This window comes from Camelus ferus, chromosome 5 (genome assembly GCF_009834535.1).
Source record: "Camelus ferus isolate YT-003-E chromosome 5, BCGSAC_Cfer_1.0, whole genome shotgun sequence".
Classification (NCBI taxonomy): Eukaryota; Metazoa; Chordata; class Mammalia; order Artiodactyla; family Camelidae; genus Camelus; species Camelus ferus.
The window spans coordinates 30,106,729-30,119,947 of record NC_045700.1 but is presented as its reverse complement, the minus strand read 5'-3'; the positions used below and the strand labels follow the sequence as shown (position 1 = coordinate 30,119,947).

Genomic DNA, 13,219 nt, shown 5'->3' with positions numbered 1-13,219 from the left:
CCATAAATGTATAAGAAACATTACGTACGTAAGACTCTATGGTAAAATTTACTGTCCTTAATTCATAAGTTTTCTAGACTAGACAACTAACTATATGGCCAACTCCTATGTTATAGAGCTCTTTTGTTCAGGTTTTACTTGTTTATCACTTCAATGAAACATTCTAGGTTTCTGTCCTTTTTAAATTTACACTGAAATCCAATAAACTACTCAAACATCATTCAAAAGAAAGAGCAACCAACCAACCAATCAACCAAAACCAAACAAACAAAAACTTACTGCATCTGAATATGGTCCACTGGATTCCTCCATAATCTCAACATTTTCCAAACCAGGCAACAGAAGCAGAAATTTTTGTTTGGCTTGTATTAGTATTGGTCTTCAAAAGAGTACACAAATACATACACCTTGAGTACTGGTAAGTACTGGTAACATGTTAACACACGTTAAGAGAACACTTTAATTATAACTTTAAAGTGTTAAAACACATCCCAGCTTAAAGACTGTTTCTTACTCTACGTACATAAAACTGGTAGAAATTGCAGACAATATTTGGATTTTTCACTGAACTCTTTGGTCTCCAAATTTTAATCTTTAAACTTTTCAAATTTTCCAAATTTTAATCATAGAAAATTTCAAGCAAAAGTAGACTGTTACATTAAGTAACCATGCATACTTGATTGTTGGCCTAGATTTACTAGCCATCAATTTCCTGCCCTTTGCATTGTTTCTGTTAAGGATAATTTGAAATTGCTTTTTATGTTCCTGACACTAAGGTTACTCTAAGGAGCAAAGGGTCAAATAATTTGTATTAATTACCACATAATCCAAATATTTCAACTGAGAAATCCTCTGCAATGATTCCTCATAAGGAAAATTTATGTTAATACCAAAAATGCCAATTTATATAATCAGAACAAAATAACTATATAAAGTTTTATTATTAACATACTTTAACTCCTCAGGGTAGTTCAACATTGTCACTTTAGCAAATGTGGCATTCCAGAACTGAGCACTTTGTTTTCGAATCTGTTTATTCTTGTGTGAAAATATTACGCATAATAATGGCGAGATCTGTTCAAGAAGTTCACTGTCATAAGCTCCAGTGCAGCTGAAGTGTAGATAAGAAATAATTTCTCCCAGCAGCTTTTCTAACTAAGAAAAAGGAAAAGTTTATTGGAACTCTGGAAATGTTACTTCTCAAACAGAAAAAAATAAAAGCACAAAGCATACTAAATTAACTCACAGAACATGTTATTTGAATTTTAAAAATTCAAATGGTTTTTTAAAAGCTCCCATCACCTTCAGTACATATCCATCTTTATAAGATGGCAAGAATGCACTTTGATTATCAAGCCTAAATTCAAGTTTATGTTCCATTAATGGAAAAAATTCTGTTTTCATGTAAATTATACAAAATTAATAACTGCCTAGAGAAATTTTACTTTCAAAGCTTTGTAACCAATCACTCATATATAAAAGGGATAAGACAGGAGGAAGTGAGTTATATGAGTTTAAAAGCAATATTATTAAATCTGTCTTTAAAAAATAATCATTTGATTATATCCATGTCTTGTTATTAAAAGTCCATAAAACTAAAGTATTGAAATAACCCTTTAAAAAATCAAAATTACTTTTAAGGAAGACAATTATTTAAGTCCTAATATTTTTCATCATGAAAGTATGTTTTATGGACAATGTCTATTTTTACCTTGTTGTTCATACAACTATACACTTTAGGAACTTCATCGAGCCTGGGAAGAAAAACACAGAGTACCATTCATATTTTAGAACATTAAACTTAAGACATTGTAACGCAACCAAAAAAAATGAGACGTATAGTGATATAAACAGGTACCCCAAGATTTAACACAAAATGTCAAACTGCAAACATTAAGCATGAAACAAACCTGTCTTTAAAATAGGAGTTAAATAAAAACACCTGGAATAGACCTAAAGTACTAATACTAGTCATTTGTTTTTACCTTTTTTTAAAAAAGCACCTATTATTTTTGATGACGCTTAAGGACTAAAATAGACTTGCAAAATCTTAATGAATCTGGGGTTCTAATTTGTACTTTATAAAATCTGGTCCTAAAACTTTCTCTGTGAATTTAGAAAAGATACTCTATTATGACTGAACCAAACAAGCTTAGCTATAAAGAACACTGATGAATCCTAAAAAAGCTTTTTTTTTTTTTAAAAGTATGCTATTTGGGATTTTTTCCAGGTTTTTTAAGGCACAGCTTGCTTCGATTCAAATATAAAAAGTAATGTATATTAATACAAACTTTTGGAGGGTAATTTAGAAATTTAAATGTGCATACCCTTTGAACAATTTCAATTTTAGGGCCTTGTTCTGCAGAAATAGTGGCAAATGTGGACAATGATTAATGTACAAATACGTTCAACTGTGATATTGTTAATTATGAGGGGAAAGACTGGAAAACATACATGTCCACCATCAGAAAATCAGGTAAAAAAGTTTCATGGAATCCTATGCAGACATTAAAAACAATGAGATTTCTTAGATGTATGATGAAAGACGCATATAATATATTCAGTGCACATCATACATTTAACTGCAAAGTAGTGTGTCAAGTCATAAACATCATACATTTAATAGATACTCGTTTTCTATTAACAATTCTGAAAAGACATGCACTAAATTGAAAAGAGGGTTGAAATAAGCATGCAAAATAAAGGGACTTCCAAATTCTACATCACGTCTACGTATTATTTGAGCTATCTTTTTAACAAAAGCATGACTTCATATACTACCACCCTCTCCACTAAATTGTAAAGATTAATCTGTAACAACAAAGCCAATAGGAAAACAACAAGAGTTGCCTGCCTAAATCTAGGCATATAGGTTTAATTCAAAGCTATTAAGCTCAAAATACTTACTTTGAGTTTTTATACAGTAACGCCAGAGGTCTTGTTAAAGTTGCAAATATTTTTCGGATCATAGAAGGTAAAGAAACATGTCCAAGTACACTGGAAAGAATGCTGATGATGGAGTTGCCGATAGCGAGGAGAGTATCAGAATGTACTTCCTTGAGGCTCAGAGTATGGAAAGAATCGATCACTCTCACAATAAGTTTAAATAAAGAAGCCAATTTCCCTAGGGGCTCCTTCTTCTTTTTGGACCAATCTGAAGGTCTCTGCGGTGCTAAGATAAAATTGAATTTTTTAAAAATTCAAGTGCTTTGAAAAGTGTCACTGTTCATCTTTACAATTTATACCTCACATTTACATGACAGATACACATAATGCATGTTGTTTCTGTAGAGAGATACCAATAAATCTTAAAATTAATGGATAAACGTCACTACAGCCTTACCTGTAAAACAGAATCAGAGATAAAGGAAAACTGGCAGATCTAGAACAAGAATTCCAGAAAAATAAAGTCTATTTTCTCTAAGGAATTTTTAAACATATTAGAATTTTTATCTTAGTCTTGGAATTTCAACAACTAATTTGTAAGAAAGTACTAAATTATATAAGATATGCTCCAAAATTAAAATTTAATTAAACTCCATTTTAAAAGTAAGAGGCAAAATTCCCTTAGAAATTATGGCTTCCTAGCTCATAGACTACACTGAACCCTACAAATTAACATTGAACAAGTCAGAGATCCAAATCCTCAGAAAGAACACAGGAAAAAAAAGGCCTAATTTAAAGAAAAAGGTGTATCTCTCCAACTTTCCTTTGCACTCGTCTTAGACCCCATCTCTCCAGCAATAATCCCATTATGTCTGGTCGAGAAAATCGTACGTTTCCCAAAATCATCTTTGTTTCCCTCAGATAAGTCACTCTTTTAAGATACCTCAAATTCAAGAGAAAATGGTAATTCAGTGCTTCTTAATTAAAAGTATCACGTGGTGAGTGAAAAATGAGTGTTGTTACTAAAAGGAAGTCAAAATCTTCCCTAGAATCAGTTTCCCAGACATGAATAATGTAAGTTGGAAAGACTACCCAGAAATTCTTGGCCAGGACACTGAGGCTGAGAAGACAGTCCATGAGTCAGGTGAGTTGGTTGCATACAAGAGACTGTGATCAAACAGTAAATATATTGAGGGTAATGGGGACCAGGTTTCTCACTATTAAAGATAGGTATATACAGAAAAAGGGTAAGACTAGAATAAACTGTTTTTTTCTTTTTAAAAAATTTTTATTTATTTTGGTTTTTTTTTTTGAGGGTGGAGGTAATTAGGTTTATTTGTTTATTTAGTTTTAGAGGAGGTACTGGGGATTAAACCCAGGACCTTGTGCATACTAAGCTTGTGCTCTAGTGCTTGAGCTGTATCCTCACCCCAGAATAAACTTTGTGATACTAGAAGATCACTGAAAGTAAATCTAAAGAAACAGATAACAGTGTAGTTCACAAGCACACCTATATATCTCCCACTCCTGTCCGCTCAGAGGATCCAGAAGCAGTGACACCTTAGTAGCAATGAACAGATCTTAGTTTCTAAATGCCATTCTGAGCTAGAAGGAACCACATTCTGTGGAGATACAGTTGGTTCCAGGCTGAGGCAGGGAAAGTATCGTATGAGCCTAAACATCGTAAGTCAAACTTGTCAAAGAATAATGGAAACATATGAGAAGGTCATAGAAGTCAACATAAACATTAAATAATAATAGTAATAAATAACTTATTGAATAATAGAAATCCATGTTGATAAAAACAAAACAGGTAGGGGACAGAGGAAGCCATACCTTGCATTAGGACTTCACCTGCACCTGGAAGAGACTGGTGCTTTAGTAGTGGCTCGATAAATAATTGTAGAATGATTATGGGAATACAATGAGTAAGTAATTAAAACAAGATGAGTTTTATAATTAATATAATTAAAGACACAGGAGATAAACTCCCTGATACAAACTAATGTAATTAAACTATAAACTATCACTTTGGGAAACATACTGTTTCAAGCATAAAGTATCAACGGATGTAGAACGTCGGTGAAAATATGTTGGGGAACAGGACAGTTATATAGCCTCAAAGTATCTGTCACAAAACATTAATTTATTAATTATAAATATTTAGTAATTTACGTTAAAGTGGAAAACCTGGCAGACATCATCTTAACCAAATAATAAATGTTAACATCAGTAATGGGACAAAATGAGTTGTATGCCTATTGACATAATACACTAAAAAAAAAAGCATTATTTCTGTAGTATCCCCATGAAGAAAGGAAATCTCAACCCAATCTAGAGAAAATACTGACAAACCCCAATTGAGAGACTCTCAAAAAGTAACTTTGCCTTTACTCTTCACCTTTAGGTCATGAAAGACAAGACCTGGGAAATGGTCCAGGTCAAAGACTTGCCTACAGTACACTTTGAAACTGTTTAGAAGGATGGGGGAAGAATAAATGGGAGTGGGAGATGAAAATAAGACAAATGCAATCAACTGATACACAGGAATCTGAGTAAAGCATGATGTTGCTTGGTATCTGCATATAATTTTTGCAATGTTTCTCTAAAACAAATTATTACAAAATAAAAGTTATCAAAAAACTCCCAAAATGATCCTGATGTGTATTCATTAATAACAATTTTCTTTCAACTGTTTAATTTTTATTTCCTCTCCTTTTCAACTTCTGCTGGCAGATTTTAGAACTCTCCCCTAGTTTCCATAAATTAAACAGCAAGAATACCTCTCGCAAGACAAGGAGTGAAGACAAAAGATACCTCTAATTATGGTTTTAAGGATCATGGACAGACTGGATATTCAGTTTATTATATTTTTCAGAAGTAACAAAATAAGTAAAATTATGTCAACATGGGGCTCAACATCTTGGCCTAATCAAACTTCAGTAGCTTAAAAAATAATTCCTTGTACCATTTGTTATATAACTTTTTTATAGTTAAGATATTTAGAGATAATTTTTCTGACACACTGAGGTAATCAGATTAAGTCTTGCTCGGCCTGAGATGGGGTTAAGATTAAAAAATTTAAGCACATCTACAATCTGTTTCTGTGGCACTGAGGCTGAGATGCTCTGACCTGTAATACAGTTTAGGCACCTAACGTGTTTCTCTGTATTACTATTTAGCAAAACCTGAAACACCACCCCCTCACCAAAACAAAAACAAAACAAAAAAACTAAAAATATTTTCTAGAAATCTTTACACTAATTCACCAAAGATAGATCTTACTAAAGAAAACTGAGTATGTTCCTAATTTTTAAATAAGAAAAGTAGTATCTTTAAACATCAACACTTTTCATTATTAGAAAGTTATTTCCTATATAGCATGAACATATATAATCACTGGTAGAAATATATAACTTCAAAGCATCAAATAGTAGATTAAAATAGCTCAGTATTTATTACAATATGATTTAGAATTAATCAAGGCATATAGTTTTAAAATAAGACTTGTTACAATTTCAACTGTCTAATTTTAACTAAAATGGTAAAAATTGGGTTAAATTTTCAGAATCATTTTAAATTTCCTATAAAACCATAACCAATTAACTGCTGTCAAGATTTTCTATTCAACCTAATGTCAACCCAGTGATTACTTCAAATTAGGCTACCAAATAAGAATATTTTAACAAATGTCAAAGTTTTTTGTCCAGATAATCCCTTGTACCAGATGGAGTAGGTAAAATTACTTCTATTATTAGGCAAGCTCTATACAGGATAATATTTGTCTCCGCATTATAAATAGGAGTTAAAACACTTCGTGTGTGTGTGTGTGTGTGTGTGTGTGTGTGTGTGTGACTGTGTGAGAGAGAGGGAAAGAGAGCAAGCATGTGAGCTCCTGGCATAACTGACGAGGTTACACAACATCAAAAGTAGGTAAAATTAGGTGGGAAAAGCTATTAGGATTTGCCTTAACAACAGTTCAGACAGCCATACTTAATTGTGAAACACTCGGTGAAAAATTAAAGAAAATACTTACATTTAATTTTGGGCTGATATTTAACATTATATGGTGAAAAGTCAACGCAATCAACCATTACAGTAATAATATGAGTGATCCTATCCAAGAACAACAAATTCTAGGAAAGAATAGTTACATATTATGTTAGAACCTATTAACTACTAAGAGAGTTTATAAAAATTGCAAGCATGGACAAAAATCTGACTTTAACTCCCACATATAACATACAATACACATGTCATAGCTTATGCCATTTAAGTTACATTAAGTATAAGATTATGAATATTTCCCAGTTAACTGCCATGTGCCAAGTACTATACCTTTTGTGGTATAGTACACACAGGGAAAATAATTCAGCTTTAAGAGCTATAAAACTAATACACTGAGAATAGAAGAGTTAGGTGCATAATTAGATTCTTTATCAAATTCCTCTTCAAAATTACTTAAGTGTTCACTAAATCCAGCAAAAACGAAACAAAAAAAAAATGAAAAAGTTGCTAAGCTCCCTTATATTCTTTCGTCCTTCCTCTTCCCTCCTCAAATCTAACTGAAATAAAACTAAACCCATAGAAGCACCTGAGATTTTTCTGGAAAATTTTTTTTAAAGTCAGGGCAGGAGACTAAAAACAGAACAAAGGAAATCCCAGCACCATGAGCCAAAGAACACCTCAAAAACAATGAGCTTTCCTAGAAGAAACTGAGTAACAAAAGACACAGTGAGAGCTCTGAGAAAAAGATCTGATGATTATTTAAAAAATTAAATGGATAATTAAAATACTGAAATTAAAGAAGAGTTGCTCTTCCTTCATTCTCCATTACCTTTCCATTTGTCCAACTCACTGGACTAATTCACATCTGCCAAAGAAGACCACTCCCAGTGGGTGCTAAAAGCCAAAAGGAGGAAGGGGGTGCCCCTAGTTAACCTACAAAAACCCCAGGGAAGGTTATCAGATAATAACCACAACATTCACAAAGAGAAGATGTTAAAGTTCCAGGTACTTCCTTCTTGTTCACAATTTTAAGGCAAAGCTTGCCTGTAATTACAATTTGCTATCAAAGCCAGAAAACCAGAGGTTCTCTCCTGGGTTAGGAAACACACTGCAGCTATCAATACTGTTCAATATTAACGTTTATTGACAAATATGAAAAAGCTGTGCTAAATACCAACAGAACTAATACATGAGGAAACAGTAACAGAAACAGAAGAAACTAATATCCTCAAAAGTAAGAGGAAATAATTATATCCACTTAAAAACATTAAATGTAAAAATAAAACTATTGTAAGATACCTCAGCACTTAAACAGGAAGGAATGGAAACAGAAATATTAAGCTCCCAGAAAGCAGTACTGAAAATAAAACAAAACAGAAAGATATAGAGAAAGTAAGGGATACAAAAGATGGCACCCGAAGATCTAGAAACTACCTAAAACAGTATTCAAAGACAGACCAAGGAGGACCACCAAAGCAAGGCACTTTTCCTGAGATGAAGGCACAGCTCTTCAGATTGAAAGAGCCCATCAAGTACTTAGAATAATTTAAAAGGACGCCCCAAGACACACGCTGGTGAAGTCTAAATTCCAAAGACAAGACAAAAACTCTAAAACTTTACAAACCAAAAAAGAGATTAGTAAGGAAAAAAATAAAAAAAGATTAGTATCAAATGATGCATTTGCAACAGTAGCAATAATAAAAGAATAATCTTAGATGCATGTTTTGTAGAAAATGAAAAATGTACTATAGAAACTAGAACAAATGAACAATAACTTTTCAAAACTCTGTGATACAAATTTTCTGGAACCTACAAATGGTAACTAATTTATTACATATTGGACAAGGAGCTATCAGTCATATACATGTAAATTTACTATCGCCACAACACAAAAAGTGGACAATGAGGAACTCCAATTTCACCCATGAATATATATGCAAAAAACCTTAAAACACTTATCTGCAATTTTTTTAAAAGAATTTCACTGTGACCAAGAAGGGTATCCCAAAGACACAAGATTGGTTCAATATATGGAAATGTACATTAACAACAGCTTTTATATACTTCAACAGCAACCAAGAACGGACAGGGAGGAGACCATTTATAAAACCTGAAAACAGCTCTAAAATTGTTAGAATCAAGCAAGCTAGGTTAAGTTTAGAAAAACTAAAAATAAAAATTCCTGAATGGAAAACTCAATGTTATAAAGATGTACATTTTTTTTCCGAATCAATCTATGAGTTCAATATAACCAACCAATGCCAAAATCTTAACAGGGTATTTAAGAAAACTTGACAGATTCTAAATTTCTTCCAGAGGAGAGCAAATATGTAAGCCTACCCAAGACAATATTTTAAAGGTGAAAACCGAGGGTCAAGCTTCTCCCTAGCAATTACAAAAACATTCAAAAAATTCATTGTCTTTGTGCCAGATAAAAGCTAGGGTTATTATACATCAGCAAGACAGGTCTCTAACCTCATGGACTGTGGGTAAAGTACCATAATGAAGTACACAAAAGATTTTAAGGTAAGTGCCAAAAAGGAAGTAACAAAGTGCTAGGATAAAATTAACTAAACTAAGTAAATAACATTTTTTGAAGAAGGAAGCACAAGCCTCATGAGCAGCTGTAAGCAGTTCAGATTTTTATTCCAAATGCAAAAGAAAGCTAAGAAGTATTTTAAGAAGAGTGACAAGATCTGATTTGCATTTTTAAAGTCACTCTGACAAATACTATAGTATAAAAAGGCTATAATCAGAATTATGCCAATGTTTTTAAAAAGAGAATATTGTAAGTGAATTAAAAAAACCTGAAAAGATGGATTTCTAACTCCTGAAAGACACCTCTACTCTTCTCTACAGGGGTAACTATTACCAAAAGCTAGAAATTTCTCTTTTCAGATGAAAAAAAGACTGCTTCAGAGTAATAAATTACAATAAATTTCAACTGGCAAGAAGCTGTATTCAAGTACATATGTAAATATCAATATGTAACTTAAGGTTAAATGCAAAGAAAGAGGTCTATTCTATCCACCAAACTGTTAACAGCAGTTGTTCTTTATAGACTAAAGATGTATAAAGGGACCTACATTTTGAAGTCTAAAGCCAGTCCTTTAGAAGTCTGTAAAGATCTAATAGATATGACAAAGCAAGGTCCAGGACAGCAAGGTCCTTATATCATTAACCTAGAAGAGCACAGGCACAAGCAGATACACAGCAGTGCAGTCAAAGCACATCACTGTTAAATGGTCCTGATATACGGACCTTAGAGTCCAAAGACACAAAACTGTTTCACAAATCTGCTACTTGTTTTATGTATTAACTTCATTACTTATAAACTGAAAGTATTAGTAAATGATTGTTCACAAATGTTATCTCTATTTACTTGAAAAGAATCCTTTAAATGCGAAAAAGGTTTCAGGATAAACTCACTGAAAAGCCTTCCTCTTCCAAACTGGACATTATCTTGGAAGAAAGTTCCTCACAACATAAATTCTCTTCTGCTGTTGCCACCAAAGCTGCACAGCGGGCAAATGTTCTGTATAATTCTGACCAAGTTTTAAGTAAGGTCTTCATGGTGGCCTAATAATAAAAAAGAAATTTAGAAAATGTGTATCTACATATCAAACACCTAACAGAATACATCCTTAACGTTTTAGAAACATAGTAACATTTAAGGTGTCAAAGAGACAAGCACAGAGTAATGAGTTTGCCCACCCCACTGAAGAATCTTAGTATTGCCACAACACCAGTAATTGTCAAAGGTCAAGAGGAACTTCTTTCTTCTTTCAACAGTTTCCTTTCCCCTAAACTGATTAAAAGTCATAAGGAAGTTTTGTTTTAGGAAAAATTACCATAGGAGTTCATTATAAAGGGTGACATAATATTTTAAGAAAAATACAAGTTCCTCAAGTAAAAATTTGCCTTACCGCTGGAAATTTTTGTGCTGAAAAAATATGGTTTACTGGTAAAGTCAATGCACCATAGATAGCACTAAAATTATGCTCTAAGGCATCACCTTGATTCACCTCATTGGTCTGAAACAAGAAAAATAATGAAGTCAGACAAATTACCATTTAATTCTGGGCCAAAACAGTAATATCTTACTATGCATACTGAGTAGAATTGTGTCCCCAATGCTGACATGTTCAACAGATAGTAAACCCCTAACCTCTGTAACCTTTGGAAATAGGGTCTTTGTAGATATAATCAAGTAAAAATGATGTCATGCTGGTTTAGGGTGAGCCCTAATCCAGTAATTGGTGTCCCTGTAAGAAAAGGGGAAGTTGGATAGACAGGGAAGATATGGGGAATAATGCCATGTGAAGACGGAGCTGAGACTGGAGTGATGCATCCACAAGGTAAGGAACATCAAGAATTGTTAGAAGCTAAGAGAGGCAGAGAACACATTCTCCTTCAGGATTCCAGAAGAAACCAACCCTGTCAACACCTAGATTTTGAATTACTGGCCTCAAGAGCTACTAAAGAATAAATTCCTGTTTCTAGCCACCAGTTTGTGGTAATTTTTTACAGCAACCCTGGGAAACAACGAACTGTGTTTAAGTCCTAAAATTAAGAATCCCAGGGATGACCCCAAAATCTTTTAGTATACATAAAAGGTAGCATTCAAGCAAGGGCTGATAAAAAGGGACTCTACCATCCTTCAAACAGGGAGAAACTATCTAGGAACGTCAATTTTTTTCTTCCGTTAAGAATATGTTTAATGTGGTGTTGGCTTGACTAGCCAAAATACAGGCTATATTGCACAATCATGTAATAAATTCCTTGGAGCCTTCACTCCAGTTGAGAGTTACAGCAGAATATTTCATAAAGAATAATTCCATTTAAAGATTAATAAAGCAGCTGATGAACTATAAATAGTGACAAAACTTGAGCCCCGCACCCTGACAATACTGCCACTTTTGTAAGTATTTAAATGTAAGCGTTAGTCAACTCTGAACAATTAATGATTTAGGAACTACTATATGGCTTTGAAGTAATCACCAATGTGACTCAGCCATGGAATCCTAAGAATATACAGTCTAGTCAAGATGCCCATGTTATTCCCCACAATACAAATACTGAAAGAATATAGGATATAAATGGGAATCTGTATATATCATATGTGAGCCTTCTGTCATTCTAATCACTATTGGAGAATATGGATTGTTTAGCCCCCACTAAGTTACACTTTCTTAAACAACAAGGCAGAAATACAGTGAAGAGAAATCAACTCATCTAAAGAGTAGAAAATTAACCAATCCCACAGAAAAAAAAAAACTAATGCCTTCCATTCAAATGCAAACTTCTATTCAAATACCCCTGCTGCTCTAACAAGGAAAAAAAAGGAAGATATTTAAATCTGGGGGGACACATGCAGTTGACTTACATCATACCTGATTAATCAATTCAGTTAATGGAGTGACTATAATATTCCACATTCTCCAAAGATACTCCTTGTTTTCCAACTGCTTTGCATTTTGATTAATAACATTTAAGACAGAATCACTGAAAGCTAGTGGTGAAGTTGGACCAGAAAGAACACAGCGTACAAGTGTTTCCAGGTTGAGAAAAAACCTAAGGGAAAAAATTTGAACTATGCATTAACTGTATTTCCTACCGAAATACATTATACTGTAACAAAATTATAAAAATAACTTACAAAAAAACAAATGAATCCTCTTATTTTAATTTTTAGAAAATTTATAATAGAGCATGTAACTCAAATATATCATCACATAAGTAACCTTCTAAGATAAACATATTTTATTTAAAATTACCTTTCATCTTCTACACCATTTTCCAAGAGTTTATTATTGAAAATTAACTGAATTAAGAACAAAGCAGGAGTTCCCTGAAGAAAGATGGGAGATTAAAATCAATCTTGTTACAAAGAGTACAATCTTCTTATTACACTTACTTTCTATAATTGATTATATGAAACACAACCCTTTTAAGTTTGAGAAATGTAACTTTGGAAATTACTTGGGATATGACAAAAATGACAGCAAATATACTTCTACAAACTGCACACAAAAATCAAGTCCTTTATATTTTAGTAATAGCTAACGCATCTGCATGAGCAACTGAATAGTGAGGGATTCCAGATTAAAAAAGAACATGAACTTAAACTTGCTGGATCAGCAATACCTACATTCTGCAGATGTTAAATATATTTCACTGTAATTAAACCAATGTTACTAAGCTTCCAAAATTTCTAACAGTAACCAGCACTATTATATAAAGGCAAACAGAAAACTTTCCTTCTAGAATCCTTCATTTAATCCAAGAAAATTGTTCAAATAATCGTGCCATATTTAATTTTTCA

General features: G+C 32.8%; 1 protein-coding gene and 1 pseudogene across 11 annotated transcripts in view; both read right to left on the bottom strand.

Annotated features, from left to right (window-relative positions):
• Positions 1 to 13,219, bottom strand: part of LOC116663621 — a 544,445-nt pseudogene that overhangs the window by 473,205 nt on the left and 58,021 nt on the right.
• The window catches only part of RIF1 (replication timing regulatory factor 1), a 51,657-nt gene that overhangs the window by 18,922 nt on the left and 19,516 nt on the right, over positions 1 to 13,219 (bottom strand). For all 11 annotated transcript variants that reach the window (XR_004319852.1, XR_004319849.1, XR_004319851.1 and 8 more), the window contains exons 17-25: positions 12,672 to 12,745; positions 12,288 to 12,468; positions 10,821 to 10,928; positions 10,324 to 10,473; positions 6,923 to 7,022; positions 2,908 to 3,172; positions 1,712 to 1,754; positions 953 to 1,155; positions 280 to 379 (exon numbers count right to left, since the gene is read on the bottom strand). Coding sequence is in view for 7 of the 11 variants with exons in the window: in XM_032479432.1 (XP_032335323.1) it covers positions 280 to 379; positions 953 to 1,155; positions 1,712 to 1,754; positions 2,908 to 3,172; positions 6,923 to 7,022; positions 10,324 to 10,473; positions 10,821 to 10,928; positions 12,288 to 12,468; positions 12,672 to 12,745 (1,224 nt within the window). In the remaining 4 variants the exon portion in view is untranslated. The remainder of the gene's footprint in view (positions 1 to 279; positions 380 to 952; positions 1,156 to 1,711; positions 1,755 to 2,907; positions 3,173 to 6,922; positions 7,023 to 10,323; positions 10,474 to 10,820; positions 10,929 to 12,287; positions 12,469 to 12,671; positions 12,746 to 13,219) is intronic.